The 26,622-nt window shown below is 40.2% G+C and overlaps 1 protein-coding gene across 6 annotated transcripts in view; it reads right to left on the bottom strand.

Annotated features, from left to right (window-relative positions):
* NISCH (nischarin) overlaps positions 1-26,622 on the bottom strand; it is a 64,482-nt gene extending 37,860 nt beyond the window's left edge. For 4 of the 6 annotated variants that reach the window (XR_005293883.2, XR_005293885.2, XM_038408976.2 and 1 more), the window contains exons 1-6: positions 26,375-26,622; positions 17,159-17,242; positions 15,822-16,004; positions 7,498-7,546; positions 5,300-5,463; positions 3,211-3,306 (exon numbers count right to left, since the gene is read on the bottom strand). Coding sequence is in view for 4 of the 6 variants with exons in the window: in XM_038408976.2 (XP_038264904.1) it covers positions 3,211-3,306; positions 5,300-5,463; positions 7,498-7,546; positions 15,822-16,004; positions 17,159-17,242; positions 26,375-26,461 (663 nt within the window). In the remaining 2 variants the exon portion in view is untranslated. The remainder of the gene's footprint in view (positions 1-3,210; positions 3,307-5,299; positions 5,464-7,497; positions 7,547-15,821; positions 16,005-17,158; positions 17,243-26,374) is intronic. The other 2 variants (XM_038408970.2, XM_038408968.2) reach the window with 1 other exon arrangement.

Consider the following 26,622-nt stretch of genomic DNA (forward strand, 5'->3'; position numbering starts at 1 on the left):
AGAGTGGAAGTAAAGGCAATTGTAAAAAATAAAAAGTAATATATAACAGGAGTTCTCAAACTGGGGGTTGTGAGGTTATTAAATGGGGGGCATGAGCTGTCAGCCTCTACCCCAAACCCCATTTTGCAGCCAGCATTTATAATGATGTGAAACATAAAAAAGTGTTTTTAATTTATAAGGGGGGGGTCGCACTCAGAGGTTTGCTATGTGAAAGGGGTCACTAGTACAGAAGTTTGAAAACCACGGATATATAACAAATGGAAGAAAGGGGAAGTTGATAGTAATGAATATAAATAAGTCAAGGGACACAAGGAGAAATCTATGGCCAGCAGAGTTAAGGACAATGAAGTTTTTTAATATATATATATTAGGAACAAAAAGAATCCTGACAATGGTATGCGTTCACTAGATGGAAATAGTAGAAATATCAATAATAACTCAAAAGACTGAAGTGTTCAATAAATATTTGTTTTGTATTTGGGGAAAAAACAGATGATATAGTCTCATCATATGGTGATAAGGTTAAACAGAAGCTATTAAAGTTAGACTTTTTAAAATCTGTAGGTCCAGATAACTTGCATCAAAGAATTTTAAAAGAGCTTGCTGATGAGTTCATTGAACTGTTAATGTTGATTTTCAATAACTCTTGGGACACTGGGGAAGTTCCAGACGACTGGGAGAAAGCTAGTGTGTCAATTTTTAAAGAGGATAAGCAGAATGACCTGGGTAATTATAGGCCTGTCAGCCTGACATCAGTTCTGGGCAAAATAATGGAGCAGCTGAAAAGGGACTCGATTAATAAAGAATTAAAAGAGGGTAATGTAAATAATGCAAATCAACATGGATTTATACAAGAGAGATCCTTACAAACTAATGTGATTTTTTTTTTTTTTTTTAGTAAGATTACACATTTGGTTGATAAAGGTAATCGTGTTAATGTAATATACTCAGACTTCCGTGAGGCATTTGACTTGATACTACATGACATTTTGATTAAGAAATAAGAATGATAGAAAATTAGCATTGTTGTCTACAGTGTTTTGTAGCCATGTTGGTCCCATGATACAAAGAGACACAAGATGGGTGATATAACATCTTTTATTGGACCAACTTCTGTTGGTGAAAGAAACAAGCTTTCAAGCTTACACAGAGCTCTTCTCTTACTCTGCACCTTGTCTCTATAAAATGGAACATGGCACACAATAAATGGATTACCAGCTGGCTAATTGATAGGTATCAAAATGTAACTGTAAATGGAGAGGTTTCAGAATAGTAGCCGTGTTAGTCTGTATTCACCAAAAAGAAAAGGAGTACTTGTGGTACCTTAGAGACTAACAAATTTATTTGAGCATAAGCTTTCATGAGCTACAGCTCACTTCATCGGATGCAGTGAGCTGTAGCTCACGAAAGCTTATGCTCAAATATATTTGTTAGTCTCTAAGGTGCCACAAGTACTCCTTTTCTTTTTGCGAATACAGACTCATTGAGGGGTGTGTTTCTAATAGGGTCCTGCAAGGATCGGTTCTTGGCCCTATGCTGTTTAACGTTTTTATTAATGACCTGGAAGAAAACAAAATCATCACTAATGAAGTGATGGAGCAGCAAATAATGAAGAGGACCGGTCACTGATTATCAAGTGATCCAAACTGCTCTGAAACTGGGTACCAGCAAACAATGTGTGTTTTAATACAGCTAAATGTAAATAGATACATCTGGGAACAAAGAACGTAAGCCATACTTACATGATGGGGGATTCTATCCTGGGAAGCAATGACTCTGAAAAAGGTTTGGGGGTTGTTGTGGATAATCAGCTGAACAAGACCTCCCAGTGTAATGGTGTGGCCACAAGAGCTAATGTGTCCCTGGGATACATAAACAGGGGAATATCGAGTAGGAGTAGAGAGGTTATTTTACCTCTGTATTTGGGACTCATGTGACTGCTGTTGGAATAGTATGTCCAGTTCTGGCACCCACAATTCAGGAAGGATGTTATTAAATTTGAGAGGGTTCAAAAAAGAGCCACAAGAATGATTCAAGGATAACAAAACCTGCCTTACAGTGACAAACTCAAGGAGCTCAATCTATTAAATTTAACAAAGAGAAGGTTAAGTGGTTACTTGATTACAGATTATAAGTACCTATATGGGAAACAAACATTTGATAATGGGCTCTTTAATGCTGAAGCTAGACAAAGTCAGAGTGCAAATATGGTGTAAATTTTTAACAATGAGATTAATCAACCACTGGAACAATTTACACAGGGTTGTCATGGATTCTCCATCACTGACAATTTTTAAATCAAGATTGGCTGTTATAAAAGATAGGTTTTAGGAATTATTTTGGGCAAGTTCTATGGGCTGTGTCATACAGGAAGTCAAACTATATTATCACAGTGATCCCTTCTGGCCTTGGAATCTATGAATCTGTATTGATTGATTGGAGTTCTTCTAGCTGATTCAATGCCTTCTTTGATGCATTTGCATCAGAGTCCTTTCATTTTTAACATTTACTGTACTCCCAAAATGGAAGTTTACTATTGCTTTACATCTCCTAACAAGGTACAGACATTGGCAGGTCTCCATAATATGTAAATATTCAGTCTGATAAGCAAGGTACGATGTAACACATTAAACGAGTGACTGAAGTTCTATCAGAAACTTGCTAAGTTCCACTAATGAATGTCAGACCAATTGTAAATAAATAAATTTTGCCAATTAACAAGTAAGCTAACGAACAAAAGTACTGCACCACAAAGTGTACTGTGGGAAAACATATTTTATTTCATGGTATATTTGTAAACATTTGGTATTTCAACAAATAAAGATGTTTTAGTAACGAGACCTTGCTAAAACTTTTTGTTATTAGATCTTTTCTAAGAAGGAGGGAGATCACCACTACTTTGGTTTTGACTTTTATATCTAAAACAAAGTTCTACTGTTATTCTATTAGGAATCTTGCTCTTTAGGGGGAAGTACAAAATCAGCTGTTCTAAATATCTAATCTGGCACCCATTTTTTCCAGACTAGAGGAAGTGGTATTTGTCTCACTTATTAACAATAAATAAATATAAAACATTGTAATTTCTAGTGCCAAGCCAAAGTAAACAATAGCTCACCAATATTAAGCAATACACTGCAATATTGGTATTGCTAAACTCTGCTTTTGAATAGCCATTATGAAGTTACTGAGCAAACAGTATCTCAACCATACCTCTATCTGATGAAGAGATTTAAATATTGACAAATCAAAAGGCAACAGATGCTCCAGAATGTTGCTGGTTCCAAAAGGTCCCTCTGTGCCAGTTACCTAGTAGTTAAGATTAAAGACGGAATTAATATACAAAACCAATCAACACACATCTGTTGCAGTGTCTGTGGTAAATTACAGGGACTGAACCATATAAATACAATAACTGAGAACCTTGTAAAATGACAACCAAAGAAGTTGAAGGATTCCACTGTTAATGACACTTGAACACAATTTAGCATTTTAAAAAACAGAAGGAAAAAATTAATTAAAAGGCAAAAGCCAAACATACAGAAAGCAAGGAACTGAACTTAAAGGCAGGTCTACACTTAAACACTGCAGCTACAGTGCTTCAGTGAAGATGCAACTATGCCGACAGGAGAGCTTCTCTTGTCAGCATAGTTATTCCACCTTTGCAAGAGGTGGTAGCTGTGGTGAGAGGCGGTAGATATGGCGACGGAAGAAGCCCTCCCATCAACATAGCGCTGTCTACACTGGGAGAACTGCGTCACTCACGGGTTTATGTAAGTTTATAGTGCAGACCTGGCCTAAGGCTGCCACCTTGTGCTTATATATTGTAGCACATGGAGTTGTCAAAGACTTCATAATTAAGATGGTAATTAGTTTTCCATTCTAAACTAATTGACACCCTAATCCCCCATTCACTAAAAATAATCTCTCTTCTTGAAATGAAATCAGAAAAGTACGCATATTTCCATCCCAGAGTTTCAAATAGGACAAGGCATTTCCAATTTGAGAGCTTGGAAAAAGTTGAGTATTCTCTTAGATTTCTGCAAACTGAAGTGCAAATTTAGAAACTACAAATTGGTTTTATTTGCTTGTCTTCAAATAATATTAGTACCAACACAGAATGTTCAGAAACACTTGTCATAACATCTGAATTTGAGAAGTCTGTAGGATATCTTGCTTGGACTCACCTGGGGTTTGTAAGCTCTGAAGGAGCTGACACGCTGTAGGCACAAGCGATCAGAGCTTACAGGGTCAAAAGACACCACTGCGGCCAAACAACACAGGTTTCTCTCTCTAAAACTGTGTAAATTCTGTAGTATTGGAGCTGCAAGGCTGGGAAATGGAAAGTTCCATAGAAATGGAACTGCAGATACATCTTTGCTTCCACAGAGCACAAAAGCTTCTGATGAAGTTTCCATATTCTCCCCAGCTGTTCATTTTTGCCTATTAAGGAACTGGACTCCCCCACTGCTCCTTGACAGTTTAACTATTCTAATCCCAGATTTAAAAAATTGATTCAGATTTATTTAAGGATGCAAGATCATAACGAGTGCTTTAACTTTTAAGTATTCTTGAAAGGTCATCTTTACAGCTGGACTTCAGAAACTAAGTTCAACTGGATAGATTTAAAATCAGAAGTCAGATAAGACAGGGAAGCTGTTCTCTTTTTGCTTTAAAGAGTAAAAAAAATCTGTCTTTTTAATTCTGATGAGCTCTCTAATTTTCATACATCAGAACTGAGGAAAACCTTTGCAATGCACTTCAGATTTGGCAGAAGAAAAATCTGCCATGGCTCCAGACTGAACCTACCAATTTTGAGGTTGCCATATGAGCTTTTATTGTTAAGATTACAAGGGGCTAAAATTGATTTTTAATGGAAACTCAGTTGCAACCCTCAACTACGGAACAGTTACTATTTACAATTACAGATGTAAAACAATGAAGTGAGAATGTTGGGGGGGTGGGCGCAGAGTTTTTATAAATTCTACATTAGACGGACAGTATCACGGAGTTATGTGCATTCCCAAAGGCCAACCAATGTTCAGAAAGATTACATGGTTGTATGCCTATGTACAAAGTGCCTACAGTGGGGCTCTGGGGAGGCCATGTTATGCTGGAAAATATCAGCTGCTATGCGTTGTTACTTCTAGGCATAATAAAGTGAAGATTCTGGGCCACCTAATCATCCTTAATATTGGCGTTTCCATGCTTTCAAAGGATTAAGTGACACTGACAACACACCATTAATTCCTAGTGTATACTGCAGGAAACTGTCTACATTATTTACATCAATACATTCTACCTTTAAATATTTGAGTCTACATGTGAAATCCAGAATATGACCTAGATCAGTTTTGGCATCTCCATTAGCGCACGTAGGTTTCCCCTGCCGCAATTGTTGAGTGATAGCATATAACTGCAATGGTCTGAGGCTGAAGACCTCTCCAGCCATTAGTAACTGTTCTCCTGAAAAACAAGAGTACAGTGATGTTAAACATGAAGTCATAATATTTTAAGATTTCATCCAAAGGGAGAAACAGCTGATGCCCACCACTGCTGTGGGGAAGGGGCAAGAGAGGAGAATTTATGGTGGTGTGGGTGTCATGTTGGAAATTTAACTGGTTGCCCTTTACACCCTAGCTCTGATTGAAGTACTGAAGCAACATCCACATTTTTTTGCCATTTTAACCAAGTATTTGAAGAACAGAAAACTATGGACTTCTTGCATCAGAATTGTTTAAAATAGGCCCTTCAGCCACAACAGGCCTAAACCTCCTAATGGAGTTAAAGACATTCTCCCATTACCTTTAAGAGACCAGGATTAGACCCTGAAGCCCCTTATCTAAGGTAAAAGATCTCTCTTTCTTCAAGCTATTCTTAGATAAATTCCCTAACAGTTTACACTAACCATTCCATTTGCAGAACAGTTGTTCCTTTTAATAAAAAATATTTACCAACTTCACAGCATTTGCTGTATACAATGGGGAATTATAGAAAACATTTATAATGGCTATACTGGTAGGTCTAAGGCTCTCACTGTACTCAAATGTCAAAACGAACTCCCACTATCTGAAATACAACATGCATCTCCACTTTCCTGATTTTCCATCAACATTTATTCAATCCCTTCTCACTTTAGTACCCTTATTTTGGACTGGTTTTCAAATAGTAAGAAATAGCATCAGGTTGTCAGCTCTTATTCTATCCTTTATCTAGCCAATAAACTACAAATACACTGATCTGGAATTGTTAGCATTACTCCTCTCACTCAGATGCAGAAATTAGACATTAGAACAGGACAGGAATCAGTTTTCATAATAAATGTTATAAATTATGGATGGGATTTCCAAAAGCACTCAGTCAATGATTCTCACCCCCACCCTGCCTTAATGGGAGCAGAGGAAGGCCAGCTGCTGAGGACTTTGGAAATTTCATCCTAAGTGCTGAAGTTACAGACTAATGCCAAGTTCTGCTTTTCTACTGGTACATCAGTGTAAACCTAGAGCAACTCTGCTGATACTAATGAGGTTGCATGTTCTGCAAGTCAGGATACAATTTGGTCCTGTAACTATTATTTTAAAGAGTTCCACAATTTTCTTAATACTCCCTTTGAAACGGTTTTACAATTTCATAAGTTCCCTACTGCTGCAATAGTGACCCGCTCCATCAGCAGCAAGAGCATAAGGTAACTCACTACACTAATGAAAAAGGCATTCGGTCTCCAAGTCTCAGGAAAGAATGCTATTTAACAAGCTGACTGGGATGCATTCATGATACTGTAATTATGAGGTGAACTAAACTATTAAGTTAGAAGTACAAAATAGCCATAAATTTACATACAGTGAACAAATTAAGTTTTAACTCAGCTTATGCTAAAATAGTATTAAAATTAATGTGGAAAAAACTTGTGTAAGTTGCAAGAGGAAGTGTTGGAATAATATGCCATGTCAAGAGGTCTGATGAAAGTTTCCTGACAAGGGCACCCTTGGCTCATCATATAAGAGTTCTGAGTTTGGGAGAAGTTTCAGTAAGTCCATTCCAAGAGCCGGGGAGAGCAGACTCATGGCAGTGTCTATTTACTGCATTTCCACATTGCTGTTGAGAGAGCATCTTTACAAGCCAGCATTGACAATGGCCCAGCATTGCTCAAACCAAAATACAACTATCCATAAGGAGCACGCAGTAGGGAAGAGTTGATAGCAAGAGAGAGGGAGGAAAGCAAAAAAGCACCAAAGAAAACATGATCCACAACATTCAAAAGGAAAATCTATATCTGGCTGCCTGGAGACATGTCACTCCATGTATATTCATAGATACTAAGGTCAGAAGGGACCATTCTGATCATCTAGTCTGACCTCCTGCACAGCACAGGCCACAGAATCTCACCCACCCACTCCTACAAAAAACCTCATATATTCATATGCAATATAATTTTAAGAAAATTTGCATACCAAATACACGCTATTGTTCTCTTAAATTCTAGGCAATTCATTACAGTACCTCTGTGAAAGAGCTCTTCAGCCAACGCAGCTGTGATCCCATTGATTTCCTGCAAAGAACAAATTACTGTAACTGACTAATTTAAATGTTTTCCATTCTTCAAATGTTTAACACTTCTGACATTTATCAGAAATCTCCCTTTCCTGCCATATTAGAAGATCTTCAGAAATATCTTAAAAAAATGAAGTATTGAGACTATAATTATATCTTATGGATTTTTTAGAATACTAAAGTCACTAAGGAAATAACCTGCAATAATTTTGAAAATTAAAATAGTCTTAAATTAGATAAAGAAAGCGCATTAGACTACAGTTAAATAGGCACATTCTTAACTAGATGTCTTTACTCTTTTAAATTTAACAGACGCTAGAGAAAATATTACCAAGAATATTAGCACTACTTGAAAGTAAGCTAACTCCTTAAACAAGTTCTAGTAACCTCTCAATGCTGAGAAATGGTAAGATGATTATTTTGAAAAGAGGTCTTCGAATAAGCTATTCATTTATTAAACATTCAAGAGTTCCTCTCCTATGTCAGACTGAGACTGCATGCCACTAACATGGAAAAGATGCCTTCTTTGGCTTGCACAGGTGTGAAGAAAAGGATAGCTATAGAAAAGGCAATTAAATTCATTCCTCTAGACTTTTCTTCAACATATTTGCTTTTTGACAACCATAAATGCTGTGCCACCCCCTCCTGCTCTGGCATCACCATTAATGCAGCCCCAGGAGTCAACAGGTAGATGTGTAGACAACTTTGGAAGGGAAGATGAGGGCAAAAAAATTTCAATAGAGGGATGTCAACACTTCTGCCTCCCCAAGTCCATAGAGGAGGGGAATGAAAGGTACCAAGATGGGGAATGAAATATTTCCCACCCACGATGAGCAACGGTCCTATGGAAATTCAGAGGCTGTTTTGGACACAATGCAACAGTAATAAGATAATTCTTGTATTGATTCTGTTCGACAGAAAGAAAGCCCTGCAAAAACAGTATCCAAAGTAAACATTCATGCAATAGTTAATCTTAACCTTGAAATATTCAGCTCATTTATAACGGAGGAAGCAACAGAAGTGAAATAATTCTTAATTCAGTATTCAACCAGAAGTTTACTTTGTCCACAGACAGCTCTAATGCTTCATAACAAGGGGATAAAGACAAGAAGAGTCCATCAGTTATACACTACTTTGCTCATTTATTGAAGCAAGTATTTTAGAAAATATGCTCCTAAAATATAAACTGACCTGAGTATGGATCAGCCTAAAGTGTTCAAACCAAATAAACTTAGGATGAAAAGCTACAAAAACTGCATTCTAAAAAATAATTCAGTGCTACAGAATTGTTCTTGCTCCTGTTTTAAATTAACAAATTACAACAAAAAGAAAAGGAGTACTTGTGGCAGACTCTAAGGTGCCACAAGTACTCCTTTTCTTTTTGCGAATATAGACTAACACAGCTGCTACTCTGAAACCTGTCAAATTACAACAGTAATTCTTAGCACACATGCACTTGATGACAAAGCTGTATAAACACCAGGTGATAATCCTCATCACCTCACTGGTAATGTAGGAAAGTAAGTTTTTCCATCTGTAAGATATGAACAAGTTAAATGACTTTGCCCAAGGCCACATAGCAATCAGCTTGTGGGTAAAGAGTCCTCTTCCTATGGCAGACCTGGGAGGTGGGGAAACAAATCTCTGACTCTTGCACTGCTCTAATCATATTTCTATTTGTCTAATCCACAGCTGTCACAGGATCAGTTTTCACTTACACTTCCAGGAGCACCCATCTTCTTTTCTTTGCTACAAGATTTTGTAAGTATAGCAGAGGAGACAATTCAGGTGTCAAAAGTAAAGTACAGGACTGTGCAACAAGTTTCTCTATGGATACAAATTCTATGCTTAAGTAATAAGAGTATAGCAGTAGGAATATACTACCAACTGCCTGACAAGAATGGCAATGGTGACTTTAAAATGCTCAGGGATATTAGAGGGACTACAAAAACAGAAAACCCAATAATGGGTGATTTCAACTATTCCCATATTGACTGGGTACATGACACCTTAAGAAGAGATGAAGAGATAAAATTTCTAGACACCATTAATAAAAGCTCCTTGGAACACCTAGTCCTGGAACCTCAAGTGTAGAGGCAATTCTTAATTAAGTCTTAAGTGGTACACAGATTCTGGTCCAAGAGGTGAAAACAGCTGAACCATTCCGTAAGAGCGACCATAATGTAATTAAATTTAACATCCTTGTAGGAGGAAAATACCAAAGAAACCCACCACAGTAGCATTTGACTTCACGAAGAGGAACTACTCAAAAATGAGGAAGCTAGTTAAATGGAAATTAAAAGGAACAGTGACAAAAGTGAAATGCCTGGAAGCTGCATGGAAACTTTTTAAAAACATTGTAATAGAGGCTTAAACTAAATGTATACCCCAAATTATAAAACACAGTAAAAATGCCACTGTGGCTAAAAAAAGTAAAAGAGGTGAGAAGAGACAAAAAGACATCCTTTAAAGTTTGGAAGTCAAATCCTACTGAGGAAAATAGAAAGGAGCATAAACTCTAAAGTCAATAGTAAAAGTATAATTAGGTAGGCCAAAAAAGAATTTGAAGAGAAACTAGCAAAAGATGAAAACCTAACAGCAAAAAAAAAATTTTTTTTTAAGTACATCGGAAGCAGGAAGCCAGTGCGGCCACAGGACAATCAAGATGCTAAAGAAGCACTCAAGGAAGACTAGGTCATTGCAGAGAAGCTAAAATAATTCTTTGAATCCATCTTCACTGCAGAGGATGTGAGGGAGATTCCCACATCCTTTTAATCGATAAATTAAACAGCAGTAAGTCACCAGGACCAGATGGGATTCACCCAAGAGTTCTGAAGGAACTCAAACACCAAATTAAAACAATGAGGAGTCCGGTGGCACCTTAAAGACTAACAGATTTATTTGGGCATAAGCTTTCGTGGGTAAAAAAACCACTTCTACAGATGCATGGAGTGAAAATTACAGATACAAGCATAAATATACTGGCACATACTTATGGTTGTATCTGTAATTTTCACTCCATGTGAACAAGGATGATCCAGTGGATATATTTCAGAGTAGCAGCCGTGTTAGTCTGTATTCGCAAAAAGAAAAGGAGTACTTGTGGCACCTTAGAGACTAAAATTTATTTGAGCATAAGCTTTCGTGAGCTACAGCTTACTTCATCGGGTGCATACACCAGAGGTTCTCAAACTGGGGGTCAGGACCCCCCAGGGGGTAGCGAGGTTATTACAGGGGGGGGTCACAAGATGTCAGCCTCCACCCCAAACCCTGCTTTGCATCCAGCATTTATAATGGTGTTAAATATATTAAAAAGTGTTTTTAATTTATAAGGGGGTGTGGGGGGGTCACACTCATAGGCTTGCTATTTGAAAGGGGTCACCAGTACAAAAGTTTGAGAACCACTGGTATACACAGACTTGCAGAAAGCCTTTGACAAGGTTCCTCATCAAAGGCTCTTAACCAAAGTAAGCAGTCATGAGATAAGAGGGAAGGTCCTCTCATAGATCAGTAACTGGTTAAAAGATAAAAAACAAGGGTAGGAATAAATGGTCAGTTTTCACAATGGAGAGTGGTAAATAGCGGGGTCCACCAATGATCTGTACAGGGACCAGTGCTGTTCAACACATTTATAAATGATCTAGAAAAAGGGGTAAACAGTGAGGGAGCAAAGTTTGCAGATTATAAAAAATTACTCAAGATACAAAGCTGACTGCCAAGAGGTCCAAAGGGATCTTACAAAACTGGATATCTGGGCAACAAAATGGCAGATGAAATTCAATTTTCATAAATGCAAAGCAATGCACGCTGGAAAACAATCTCAATTATACATACAAAATGATGGGGGATCTAAATTAAAGGTTACTACTCAAGTTCTTGGAGTCATCGTGGACAGTTCTCTGAAAACATCTGCTCAGTATGCAGCGACAGTCACATAAAGCTAACAATGTTAGGGACCATTAGGAGAAAGGAATAGAAAATAAGACATCATATCACTATATAAATCCATGGTACACCCACACCTTGAATACTACGTGCTGTGCAGGTTGCCCTATCTCAGAAAAAGGTATATTAGAATTGGAAAAAGTACAGAAGGGCAACAAAAATTATTAGATGGAACATCTTCCATATGGGCAGAGATTAAAAAGACTGGGATTGTTCAGTTTAGAAAAGAGGCAACTAAGGGGTGGATATGATAGAGGTGTATAAAATCATGAATGGTTCAGAGGGAGGAATGAGGAAGTGTTATTTACCCCTTCACATAACACACAAACCAGGAATCACCCAATGAAATTAATAGGTGACAGGATTAAAACAAACATAAGAAAGTACTTTTTCATACAATGTTCAGTCAACCCTTGGAACGCATTACCAGGGAAAGTTGTGAAGGCCAGAAACATAACTGGGTTCAAACAAAAATTAGATAAGTTCATGAAGGATAGGTCCATCAATGCCTATGAGCTGCGCTGTTCACGGACATAAACCCATGCTCTGAGTGTCCCAAAACCTTTAACGGCCAGAAGCTGGGACTGGAAGACAGAGGATGTATCACTCAATAATTGCCCTATTCTCTGCTCATTTCCTCTGCAGCATATGGCACCGGTCACTGTCAGAAGACAGGATACTGGGCTAGACTGACCATTGGTCTGACTCAGCATGGCCATTCTTATGTTATAGAATCATAGGACAGGAAGGGACCTCGAGAGGTCATCTAGTCCAGTCCCCTGCACTCATGGCAGTACTAAATATTACCTAGACCATCCCTGACAGGTGTTTATCTATCCTGCTCTTAAAAATCTTCAGTGATGGAGATTCCACAACCTCCGTAGGCAATTTATTCCAGTGCTTAACCACCCTGACAGTTAGGCAGTTTTTCCTTATGTCCAACCTAAACCTCCTTTGCTGCAATTAAAGCCCATTGCTTCTTGTCCTATCCTCAGAGGTTAACAACAATTCTTCTCGCTCCTCCTTGTAACAACCTTTTATGTACTTGAAAACTTATGATATCCCCTCTCAGTCTCCTTTTCCAGACAAAAACAAACCCATTTTTTTCAACCTTCCCTCAAAGGTCCTGTTTCTAGACCTTTAACCATTTTTGTTGCTCTTCTCTGCACTTTCGCCAATTTGTCCACATCTTTCCTGAAATGTGGTGCCCAGAACTGGACACAATACTCCAGTTGAAGCCTAATCAATGCGGACTAGAGTGGAAGTATTACTTCTCATGTCTTGTGAACACCACTCCTGCTAAAACATCCCAGAATGATGTTCTCTCTCTCTCTCTCTCTCTCTCTCTCTCTCTCTCGCAAAAAAAAAAAAAAAAGTGTTACACTGTTGACTCCTATTTTGCTTGTGGTCCACTATGACCCCCAGATCCCTTTCCATAGTACTCCTTCCTAAGCAGTCATTATGTTCTTAAAGGCCTGCTGGAGGGTATTTTTATTGAGCAGAATTGTTAATATTATAGTTAATATTTAGGGTTTTTTGATGTGTAGGTAATGTAAATATTTGAAAGTATTCTAGAACATCCAAAAAGATTTTACGAGTTCATACATCAACCCAGATTTGCCTACTGGGAAAAGAGGTATAATTTAAGCAGCACTGCACTTTGCTGCTAACACACAAGTAGTATCCAAAGACAGAATGAGGGTTGGTGTCTAGCTAGCTAACCCTAGTTCTAATTTTTTTTAAATAAAGATAAGTGGATGAATATGTAGCAGTAAGTTTCAATGAGCTGGGTTTGGATATATTCCTGACACAAAGGGGAAAGTAATCTAGCAGAAGATCAAAGGACAGGGGGTTGGGGCTCCAAGTCCTCTTTTCACCTTTAGCACTGACTTGCCAGATGGTCATCGGCAAGTTTCAACCTCTGTCCCTGAGTTTGAACAACTGTAAAATGTTATTACAATGCCTTTCTCATTATGTATACTTAGGCTTGGAAGGATTAGATTGCTATTGGTAAATGTCAATAAACGCTGATTTCAGCATACAAATATAAACAAGGAAAAACTACTACCCTGGATAATAACTGAAATGTACAGACAGGCAAAGGAAGAAAAGTGCTGCTTAAGAACTTATTCGAGTTTGATTGAAGGATATTTACTTTGTATATTTTGATATGTAATGTTGACAACTTGTGTATTAACAGCTATAAAGCTTTAAAACTTTTTGAATCTCATCTACTGTCAGTAAATTGTCTGACCCCTCTTACATATTCCCCCCATAATTTCTCACAACTGTGAAAATTTAAATAGAAAAAAATGCTTAAAAATAAACATCCTTATTATGTCAAAATTATAAAAAAAAATCTAATTCTTGCAAGCCTAGGTATAGTAAGGATTTGAATCTTAAAGTACTCTGAATTAAATTATTAGCTTTCATGCTAAACCAAAAATCCATTTAAATAGAGTATTACACATGCTGTTACAGTTGAGATGCTCAATGTCAGACACTTAAGGTTGACTTTCAGAGGTGTGGAGCAAGCACAATTTCAGCAGCAGTTACAGGTATACAGCACCTCTGAAATTCACACCTCACAGTATCTCAAACTGGGCAGCCACAGTTAAGAAACAAACAAAAAAAAAAATTTAGATCTAGAAGTCTGCCTAAATATGTTATTTTCCAAATCAATACTTTTTTGAAGGGGGAGAATATAGGTTAAATTGCCTACACAATAATGCTTTGCACGTCCACTACATAAGTACGTCCATTTGAAATCAAACACCTTCCAAAACATTAATGGATCAAAGTATTAACCCCCAATATACAGATAGGGAAGTACAGGGAGATTAAGTGACTTGCTCTTGGTCACACAAGAAGCCTGTGCAGAGTCAAACTAGAACCCAGAGCTATCTCCTAATCTTGTATTTTAAACACTATGCCATGTCACTATGCACAGTTATATTTTTAAAAGTTGTCATTTAATTTAAGCTAGTGCTTCTGCTCAAAATGACAGATCAATAGCAATAATATGAAACAAACCCTCTATTTATTCAAGTCAACCTTTATAAACTCATGATCACATTATGTGTTTTGAAATGGTTTTTGCTTCAGTCTCTAAAGCTTAATCAACATGCTTAACTGATCATTTGTGACTCAATTCCAAAACATCTGGATTGAACTATAATTAATGCTAGGTTTTTGTCATGGATAGTTTTAGTAAAAGTCATGGACAGGTCATGGGCAATAATCAGAAACTCATGGAAGCCCATGACCTTTCCCTGACTTTTACTAAAAATATCCCTGACAAAAGGGATAAGTGGATTCAGCACCCACTGTTGCTGGGGCTCCTGGGTCCCTCACTGCCACAGTTGGGCAGCTGTGGGGAGTTCCCCTGCAACCCGCGCAGCAGGGGATCTCTCACCAGGCAAGGGAGCTGTGAGGGCGGAGCTGGCTAGGAGCTCCAGCCCTGGTGCAGAAAATGTCACAGAGGTCAATGGAAGTCAGAGATTCCATGACTTAAATTACCTCTGTGACATAATCATAGCCTTAACTATAATGATCCCCCATCACATATCCATCCATTTAAAGCAATTACTACTTTTCCTTCCTGCTCAAACCCCAATGCATATTCCTCTTTGTAATGTCTGCTTATCCTTACAACACAACAGCATGCTACAAAAAGGAGAAACCCAATCACAAGAGATGAATGAACCGTTTTCAATCTGTGAATCACAATAAGAAGTTATTGTTTCTTACTTCAACCATTCTCTGCTATAATATTCTATCTGCTGTGTAGAGATACTTCTCTAGAGGCCACTCCATCAGTATGTTTTCCTGGAGAGAAACAATTTTTCTTCATTTGGCCTACTGGAAGCTGTCTTAATATGAACCACAGTTCTAACCACTAACCATTAAGCAGGGGTTGGGTTCAATTACATAATGTTCCTTTTGAGACCTAACAATATTGATTTCAGATTAACAATTAATGCAACTGCAGATTCATTCAGAAGCACCAGAGTATCCCTCCAACATATTTTTCATGTCAAAGGCCCTGTCAACATTATTTGCTAGCACAGTTTCAATGACAGTAGGGACAGCTTCAAAGATTTCACTGGAAAAGCTCATTCTATGGCCTAACTTTTTATGTTGCCCAAATCCTGAAAAAGGGAGTGAGTTTAAAGCTATTTTGTTTAATCACGTCAAAAAAACCCCAAGCTACTCAAAATTAGGTTGTGAACTTTCACTAGACTCCTGCTCTGCTCATTGACTCATGGGCAAGATATCACAGTGAGAGGGCACTTTATAAATACCTAGATAGCTAGGATGCAACTTACATATAAATGAAAGTGTAAGAAGTGTGACAACAATTTGGGTGCAGCAATGGGGAACTTGACCAGAAGCATTTGCAAGTAAACTTCTAATTCCTTCTCTCTTTTCTCCACCAGACTTTTGGAATTTTTCCCAATAATCTTCTTGGGAGGCAGCAGGTTTTTATCTATCTTCTTTTCTGAAACAAGCTGTAGAAACAGCAATATTATAAGTTATTACCTGAAATAGTTTTTGATCTTGCAAGAAGGATGTAATATTGTACAATTTAAGATATTAAGAGAATGCTTTCTTTTTTCCTATAACATTTCTCTGAAACTGCAGTTACTTTAGAAGGTTTGGCTTCTTATCTCAATTTCTATAAATTTCAGACAGATTTTTTTTGGAGGGAGTTAAGAATATTAGAACATGAAAACAACAACAGTAAGTTTAACAATAATAAGCATATTTTATTTTGACACTCAGTGTGTGCAAACTTTTGAACGCTAATCTCCCCCAGCCTCCCCAAAAACATTAAGTACAACCACCAGCACTGTTCCACAAGATCAGGGATATTTAATTGACGGACCACGGGACAAATCCAGACTGCCAGATGCTTTTGAATGGACCGCAAAATCTTTTTATTTACTTATTATTGCAGTGTGAAAAATGTTTCTCTGGAGTCTGGACCTTGAATTCCATATTTCGATATTGCTGTTTAAATCAGTACAGATTGGTAGGTATTAGAAATTACTATCTAATGGCTGCTCATTAGTAACCTATATGAAGCTAGTCTTTGGTCTGAAACTGGCTTCTGGTGAACAGATCACATATGGCACTCTCAGCAAAGAGTTTAAGGATTAGAGTCTGTAGGGCTGCTTCTAGGGTTTGGTGACAGGCAGATGCTAACTTCCAAGGAGCACAATAATGCTTTTTATTATTTGGTTTTGCTTTGCACTAATTGACCAGGTTTGTTTGGATTTTTTTTTTCCTCCACTGACTGGATAGCTGTGGTTGGGTTTAGGGGTTTCTTTGGGGCTTGATCCAAAAGGCAATGAAAACCTTCTTCACCCTGGCAAGCAAAATGGCCAGGGCCCGTCTAACAGCTGAACTACCTTCTTATTGGCCAATATGGTCCATCCAAGGGAGTATAGAAGAGGCAGACTGTACTGCTTCTGCAGTGAGGACTTCATTTTGCAATTCAGTTAATCTGCTCTTTTTCATTAACACTACATCCCAAAGGCAAAATATCCCTTCCTTCTAAAAAAAAATATATGAAGTATGTCAGTAAGCTTGTGCTATGGAGCAGGATTTGAAAAGTTCTTTATTTTGCAAGAGCTCAAGACCACAGACTTCTGATCTTTACCTTTTCATGCAAGTCATGGAAGTCATTGTAACGATGTTTGACTGTCCACTGATGACTCCCAACGCTGACTTGAATAATGTATACCTAAAGAAAGCAAACAGCAGAGTAAGGCACTTGAGCAGCATTTAAACTCAGCTACCATTTATCTGTATGATTTAAAGGTGAACCACAAATATTTTAAAATCCCACCTCTTTCTGCACTATGCTCTAAACATTCCCTCCAGCCAGGATAAAAGGTTCTTCAGAAGCACCTCGCACAACTCTAAAAGCTAACATCTCTCCTCCAGGTCTACCAAAATCATGCCCAGTGTGACACATAACTTAGCATATACCATGTACAGACTTCACAGCTACCATGAAACTCCAGCAGAGCTCTGAGAATCCTAGGCAAGTCCAATTAATGATTTTTCAGATTTTTAAATAACTGTATGCCGTTTGAGGGTACAGAAACTGAGAAATCAGGTAAGATAAACAGAATTACTCGAGGCCCAATGAGCTTGCTCCAGGCTATGACAGAGCTTCATGGCAAGTGTGACTGTGCCTGAATGGCCATTACAGTTAAGCTGGAAGCAACTGACATCGGGGGACCCAAAAAGTATTTTACTATGGATGTGCTGAACAGGTGACCCTTAAGATTTTCATTTGCAGATGACCTTTTAAAGCCACACTGATTGGTTCTAAAGGAAACTCTCAATCTACCTTCTGATGGATTGGAAGGAAGCCATCATGATGAAACCTGGAAAGTGCTGGAGGAAGATAAAAGGGGCAGCAGAAGTGAACCCTGAACCAACAGAGCCAACCTCCACGTGTACAACAATGGGAAAATACAAAATTTAAGGCACGACATTGTTTAACCTTCTTCTGGGATGTGCATGAAGTGAATAATCAGCTGATCAGTGAGCCCTGAAATCACTTGATATAATCAGGAATGTGGAAGAGATGGCAGGTCACGTGGTCCCATTTCACAGCTGTTGTAATTCAATGAAACAGTTCCATCACTAATCACATTTGAAAAAAAATTACTCATGATCAGTTTTCAAATCATCTTAATAAATGAAGAATGCCTTTGTTTTATGTAATCAGCTCAGAAGACTAGCATACAGGATATTAAAATAGGCTACAATTTAACACTTTAAAAGTGGTCAAAGACACTTAATTGTTCATAAAACATCAGAATTTATGCTAGTATGCTGCAAGAAAAATGAGGTCTACAACAGAACGCAATCAAGAAGTCTACCTAGCGCACAGCAGCTGCTACAGAAAACATTGCTTGGGTGTTTGAAGTACAGTAACAAAAAGACGGAAGTTAGGTCATACAAAGAATTACAAACTCATCTGAGTACTGTGTCCAATTATGAAATCTCAAAGGGCATGGTGGAACTTGCGCTCCATGAGAAACTGCAAAGCCTACAGGTCTACACTACAGCAGCACCACTGTAGTGCTTAAGTAAAGATGCTTCTACGCTGACTCGGTGTAGTTAATCCACCTCTGCGAGAGGTGGTAGCTATGTTGACAGGAGAAACTCTTTCGCCAACATAGCACTGTCTTCTACACTGGCAGTTAGATCGGTATAACTGTTTCTCAGGGGTGTGGATTTGACTAATCTAATTGCCTTCTATGATGAGATAACTGCTTCTGTGGATGAGGGGAAAGTTGTGGACGTATTATTCCTTGACTTTAGCAAAACTTAGCACAGTCTCCCACAATATTCTTGCCAGCAAGTTAAAGAAGTATGGGCTGGATGAATTGACTATAAGGTGGATAAAAAGCTGGCTAGATCGTTGGGCTCAACAGATAGTGATCAATGGCTCCATGTCTATTTGGCAGCTGGTATCAAGTGGAGTGGCCCAAGGGTCGGTCCTGGGGCCGGTTTTGTTCAATATCTTCATTAATGATCTGGAGGATGGGGTGGATTGCACCCGCAGCAAGTTTGCAGATGACACTAAACTGGGAGGAAAAGTAGATATGCTGGAGGATAGGGATAGGATACAGAGGGACGTAGACAAATTAGAGGATTGGGCCAAAAGAAATCTGATGAGGTTCAACAAGGATAAGTGCAGAGTCCTACACTTAGGAAGGAAGAATCCCATGCACCGTTACAGACTAGGGACCGAATGGCTAGGCAGCAGTTCTGCAGAAAAGGACCTAGAGGTTACAGTGGACAAGAAGCTGGATATGAGTCAACAGAGTGCCCCTTGTTGCCAAGAAGTCCAATGGCATTTTGGGCTGCAGAAGTAGGGGCATTGCCAGCAGAATGAGGGACGGGATAGTTCCCCTCTATTCGATGTTGGTGAGGCCTCATCTGGAGTACTGTGTCCAGTTTTGGGCCACACACTACAAGAAGAATGTGGAAAAATTGAAAAGTGTCCAGCGGAGGATAACAAAAATGATTAGGGGACTGGAACACATGACTTATGAGGAGAGGCTGAGGGAACTGGGATTGTTTAGTCTGCAGAAGAGAAGAATGAGGGGGATTTGATAGTTGCTTTCAACTACCTGAAAGGGGGTTCCAAAGAGGATGGATCTAGACTGTTCTCAGTGGTACCAGATGACAGAACAAGGAGTAATGGTCTCAAGTTGCAGTGGGAGAGGTTTAGGTTGGATATTAGGAAAAACTTTTTCACTAGGAAGGTGGTGAAGCACTGGAATGTATTACCTAGGGAGGTGGTGGAATCTGTTTCCTTTGAGGTTTTTCAGTCAGGCTTGACAAAGCCCTGGCTGGGATGATTTAGTTGGGGATTGGTCCTGCTTTAAGCAGGGGGTTGGACTAGATGACCTCCTGAAGTCCCTTCCAACCCTGATATTCTATGATTTTTCACACTCCTGAGAAAGACAGTTATACCGATATAAGTCTGTAGTGCAATGTTCCCACTGCAAGGCCCGTGAGCCAGTGGCGGCTCCCATGGACCTTAAGTGCGGCTCCCTGTCGATTGACCTCCCCGACGGCGCAGTGGGGCTGCAGCTAAGACAGGCTCCCTGCCTACCCTGGCCCCACGCCGCTCCTGGAAGTGGCCAGCAGGCCCCCGTGGCCCCAGGGGGTAATAGGTGGAGCGGAGATCTCCACACACTGCTCCTGCCTACAAGCACCGCTCCTGCAACTCCCTTTGGCCGAGAATGGGGAATTGTGGCCAATGGGAGTTGTGGGGGCGGTGCCTGCAGAGAGGGGCAGCGTGCAGAGCCATGTGCCCCCCCAGGGGCCGCAGGGGCAAGTTGGCCCCTTTCAGGAGTGGTGTGGGGCCGGGGTCACCCAAAGTAAGTGCTGCCCCCTTCAATGGGCAGGTTCTGAATAGCTCTTCCACCACCCAACCTGTAGCTTCCCAGAGCTTGCACTCCTCAACCCCTCCTGCATCCCACCCCTGAACCCCCTCCCAGAGCCTGCACCCCATAACCTCTCCTGCACCCCATACCCTCTCCTGGAGCCAGCACCCCATACCCCCTCCTGGAGCCCAAGCTCCTGCCCTGAGCCCCCTCCCAGAGCCTGCACCCAAATACTCTGCACCAGCCAGGAGTTTCCTCCTGCACCCAAACTCCCTCCCAGAACTTGCACCCCTCACCCCCTCCTGCACCCCAGTCCCAAGCCCCCTCTCAGAGCCAGCGTCCCATACCCCCTCCTGCACTGCAAGCATTATTACCAATAATCGTAATATTACCATATCAACCAACAAAGAACTCTGAGTGTTCAGCCATTTGTGTCAGGTTGATGTGGCTTTCACATTGAAGGTTTTTCGTCCAAGTGGCCCTCACTTCAAAAATAGTGAAGAGCACTGCTGTAGTGTATACCTGGCCTAGGACCATTCAACAAAAACAAATTGGAGTGGTACTAATTATTAAGTATACGATTAAAACTATCAGTCCCTTCCCTATAACCTGCTGCCATATAAAAGCAAGGGGAAGACTTAATAAAGCGGAGGGTATTAAATTTAGAACTAATAAGAGGAAATACTTTATGCCGCAAAATCAGCTTTATGAATTAACTACTATGGGAGGTTATACATTGTGGCTACATGTAAAACACAGACTGGATAATGTCTGATCAAAAATACTTGAAGTAGTCAAACTATGGTAAAGGTATAGTTAATCAAACGTCAAACTTCTCTGTATAAACTGATAACCTGCAGCAAGGAGGAAGGAATTTATTCTTCTCGCCTAACATAATAAAGTACTGCACGATTAACGTAGCTGCATTATGGAAGGCTCATACCTCCTGTTAAAGCAACAAATATTGGCCACTCTGTTAAAAGCAAATGGATCAGGATACGATCAGCAATGGATCTGACCAAATGACCATTTTAGGTGTATTGGTAGGAGTCACAAAACACTATTTTAAAATTACTGCAATAGGATTCCTGTGTATGGACTTCATTCACCGTGTATTAGCACACATATACACACACCCCTAAAAACATTAGCAACCAGAGTATTGGTGAATCACTTCACAATAATCCACACTGTCATAATTTACTCAGTAAATCTGAACAGAGCCTTGGATTTCCTGCAAAGCAATGTTTCAAAAACTGATACAGAATTAACTACCAATTGATTAAAAAAAAATTGTCAGAATAATGTTTAATAATATTCCTAACTGATTTTGTTTGATCCCACTAATACAACAAGGCTGACTATGCTTACTATATTAAGAGTTTTCATGGGCCCTGTGTCTATCAAGCCATCTGTTGGAATGATATAAACAAAGTGAAAAAGATGACAAAATTGCATCATCCTGTATGGTCTTGCAGACAAAAATTAACTTACTGCAAGAGATCTCTACATACATTTTAGTCATACACAGGTTTTTTCACTAAATCTCAGAACTGTTTACAACCCGACTGTTCACTGGCTTGCTCCTCTGAGCACAACTTCCACTTTGCAGGCAGTCTCATTTTACCAGATTTCTCTGTTTAGTACGGGGTTCTGTACCCTTCAGCATATTCGAATTGTCTTGGACAGGTTAGATCCTCTTTTGTAAAGTCTTCAGTATATTTATAGACCAATCATTTTTTCATGCTAATTCTCTTACAGTACTGAGCACATGTATCTCTTCATTCTCGACATGAAGCTGTTTATTCAGTCTAGTCACTTCAAGTTTTTAATTTGTTTGAAATGTTTGTATCAAAGACCATTATTTAGAATGTATAACAAATAGCTGATAAGAATTTTGATTTTTTTTAAGGTTGATGTAGTTAGGAGTTTATATCCTAGATAGAATTCCTCTCAAGCACATAAAGAAAATGTTATGTTAGTATTTCAAAAAGAACAGTATGATTTTTAACCCCATTTGCTTAAGTGAACATCAGTGCTACAGCCTGATTCCAGTTCATTTGCTCTATGTGCAAGGAAGAAAGCTGCTAGTCTCATATTAGAGAATTGAATGATTTGTACTTCCATAGCAACTTCTACCTGAGGATCTCAAAGCATAGTAGATGTTAATGAATTATGCCCAACACAATGGTGAAAATGGCAAGTACTTCCTTTTTTCAGAAGGAGAAACTGGGATTTGCCAAAAGTCTGGGGCAAGGGTGTGCAGATCAACAACTTCCAAATTTCAGACCCATGACATAACCACAAAATCATATTTCCTCCCTAATAAAGCTACAAGCAGGTAAAAACTCTATCAATCAATACAAGAAGCTGCAATAATTTCCTTTAAAAAGTCAAGATAAATATTTAGATTAAAAAATGCTTGCAATTGTCAGGAAATGCAGGAGCACATAACTTGGGGGTAATGAACGAGGTGTGCTGGGGAAACAAATGCAGTGCTAGTGGTATGAGTGTCCTTTCTTTAACCAGACAATCTTCAGTGAGTATCTAATAGCAATAGCATAAGTAGGAAGGACAAAGCTGGGGTATGTCTAAAGCTTAAATTGCAAGTAGAACAATACAAAGGTAGTAAAAGCAAGAGAAAGCCCTGACTCTTCACATTTTCGTTGATAAATGTTTTCAAAGACAAACAGAGACTCAATAGCAAGTTTAGTTTCTTTCTGGTTAGTTTAATCCTTCTTTCCATTCCTCAGCACCTGTAACAATTTCAGTGGTAATTGCCAACATCTGTTTAAGCCACCTAGAACTGTTGTCTTACCCCAATATCATTTTACAGGACAAAGCTGTTACGAAGATACAGGCATTAAAATGGCTCTTTAAATTTTTCCCAGTCTCTGTGACCTTCTTGAATTCAGTAGTCTCATGGAGTGGAAGAAAATAAGAAGCAATAAGCTAAAGCAACCTGATTCTTTTAAAACCAACAACATAAAATAAAAGTTCATGCAGAAAATTCAAAGTGGAGGAGGACTTTTACCTTATTTCCCCCTTAATTTAAACGTTTAAATTAATTCAGCGTTTTTAATACAGGTGCAGCTTATTAAAACCCAGGACCAGGCCTTGGTTTTTTGTTTTTTTCTTTTTGTTTGTTTTTTAAAGGGGAGAACTTAAAAAACACAATATAAATGTTGCTACCACTACCTTTGGATTACTAAAAGTGGAAATTGCAAAAATTCAGTTTGCTGCCTTTTTTTTTTTTTTTTTAACATTTTTCTCAGATTGAAAAAAAAAACAATTAAGTCATTTCACTTTTGTGTAGGCTCTTTCACCTCCAGGTTCTCAGTGTTGCAATGTTTGAGTTCCAAACACTCAAGACAAATGTTTATTTTTAAAAAAATCTGTAGACTTTTAAAAAATGCATAAAAACATTACTATTGGCCTTAGGTTTTATAAAAGCTTGATTTTATAAAATTTAAATTTTAGGTCAAATCTAAGTTTACAAGTGCCTGGCATTAGACTCAATACGGCCCATGCCAGAAAGCTGAAGTCCATCCATGCAGGACTGCCGCTTGGGCCCCAAGCCCCACCAACCAGGACTGATGCCAAAACCTGAGCAACTTAGCTTCACAGTGCCCGCTATGGTGTGGGGACCCAGGTAATTACCCTTGCTACCCCCTAACACCAGCCCTGGCTTTTATATGCAGAAAAACCATTGTTGTGGCACAGCTGGGCCATGGAGTTTTTATAACATGTTGTGGGAGGGGCCTCAGAAAGTAAAAGGTTGAGAACCCCTGCTGCATAGAACACAGTGATTGCTCTTAAACAGCAAACAAATTTGCTTGTCACATCTGCCTCATTGCAAAGTGTGGAAAAAATAGGGAGAACAATCACATTACACATGTTTAAAGGAACAACACCAACCTGAAATCTAGTCAATCTAAACAAAAAGAAAAGGAGCAAAAGCTTATGCTCAAATAAATTTGTTAGTGTCTAAGGTGCCACAAGTACTCCTTTTCTTTTTTCAAATAAATTTGTTAGTCTCTAAGATGCCACAAGTACTCCTTTTCTTTTTTGCGAATACAGACTAACACGGCTGCTACTCTGAAATCAATCTAAACAGTTACAGAATTTCAGGCACTACATCTATCCGAATCCTCCTGCCAATTCCTGGTTCTACACACTTTCCTATTTAAAAACTGTGTGAAGGTTCACAGATAGGTTCTGGAACTAGGGATTCTGCCACACCCATTGGCTTGAAAGGGTTTCTATCATATACAGTGTTTACAGTTTGGTTCAATGACTCTCAGCACCCCTGTTCACAAAGGTAACGTGAAAAAAAGACAGGATTTTTTTCAAAAATTTCAGCTACGGTAAGCTTGGATGTACTTGTAAAAATAGTAGGTAAAAAAATTTCAGAAAGGGCCATTTTTAAGTTGACTGTGTCCCTTTACATTTTCTAAGCATTTTCTGAGCACTTCATTCTGTGGTCAGAGTGAAGTTTGTGCAATCATACTGATGGATTCAGTGAGAAGAGATTGTTCTAATCACAGTAAACTAACCTAGGAGGCGAACAAATGTTTAGTTATATAAACAGAGTCATTTAATGGACATGTGCAATTACTTTTTTTTATTTTAAACAGCTTCTTCCTGAAAAACAGACCAAGGAACTATTTTATATAGCATAATTCCTATATACACGGTTTAAAAACAGAATTTGCGTGCTTTTAAATTCCTTCCCCAAGTTGTTTAAGTAAACTCAGAAATGTCTGCTGAGCATTTTAATCCCAATTGCCCCCCCAAATCATCTGATTTCCCCCAAGAAAGCTCTCAAAACTTTTCAACTAGGTTTGAAGTGTTTTCATTATGTCAACCATTAAAATATTTAATTTAGTCTAGTTTAAAAGCGATCTTCCCTTACTGACAAATTCTCAGAGCAAATAGATGCTGAGAACATGATAGCCACTCATACAAATCCTGCCAAAATAAAAGGCACTGCTTTGCTCCACTAGGGCTAGATTTTCAAATGAGCTCCTGGGCCAGATTTCCAAGGGCTCAGCACTAGGAATTGGGGCCAGATTTTGAAGAGTGCTCGTCCATTAGGAGCAAGGCTCATTCTCCAATGTCTTAGGCGCTTTTGAAAATCTGGCCCCAAGAATGGGGACTGGGCACTTTTGAAAATTCTGCACTTCCGTTCCCTAGGGCAGCCGATGGAGAAGTGAAATGAGAATACCCAAACTGGCCGCATCACTATTCAAAGCCAGCACTCAGACAACTCCCTTCCTTACTCCACGAGGAGACCCTCAGCTAAGTACTAGTGCACTGGGGGGTGTCCTGCTCCCCTCGCACCGGCCCCATCTCACCCATAGGACCTGGGGGCAATCTACTCCCCTCCCTGCCTCCCATGATCCCATTCCACCCCATGCCATGGGGCGGCCCCCGGCCCTCCAGCGTTACCCCCCCCACTGGTCCCCGGGGGCGGCCCCCGGCCCTCCAGCGTTACCCCCCCCCCGGTCCCCGGGGGCGGCCCCCGGCCCTCCAGCGTTACCCCCCCCCCCGGTCCCCGGGGGCGGCCCCCGGCCCTCCAGCGTTACCCCCCCCCCGGTCCCCGGGGGCGGCCCCCGGCCCTCCAGCGTTACCCCCCCCCCGGTCCCCGGGGGCGGCCCCCGGCCCTCCAGCGTTACCCCCCCCCACTGGTTCCCGGGGGCGGCCCCCGGCCCTCCAGCGTTACCCCCCCCCACTGGTCCCCGGGGGCGGCCCCTAGGCCCTCCAGCGTTACCCCCCCCACTGGTTCCCGGGGGCGGCCCCCGGCCCTCCAGCGTTACCCCCCCCCACTGGTCCCCGGGGGCGGCCCCTAGGCCCTCCAGCGTTACCCCCCCCCACTGGTCGCCGGGGGCGGCCCCTAGGCCCTCCAGCGTTACCCCCCCCCACTGGTCCCCGGGGGCGGCCCATTAACCCCTCACCGTGTAGCTCTCCACCAGCTCGGAGCCGAGTATCCGGGCCTCCTTAGGCGGCTCCTCACCCTCCTCCCCGGCCCCCACCGCCTCCATCCCTTGTCCTGCGGGGCGGCTGGCTGGCCGGGCTCCGGCTCCGCGGGGCTCACTCGGCCACTCTCCTCCGCCCGGCCCCCGCGGCAGCGCCGCCTCCCCCGGCACCAGCCGCCGCCGCCATGTTTGTTTGCATCCCGCTCTGTCTCTGTCTCTTCCCCTCC

The sequence above is a fragment of the Dermochelys coriacea genome, chromosome 7, assembly GCF_009764565.3.
Source record: "Dermochelys coriacea isolate rDerCor1 chromosome 7, rDerCor1.pri.v4, whole genome shotgun sequence".
In the NCBI taxonomy this organism is placed as follows: domain Eukaryota; kingdom Metazoa; phylum Chordata; order Testudines; family Dermochelyidae; genus Dermochelys; species Dermochelys coriacea.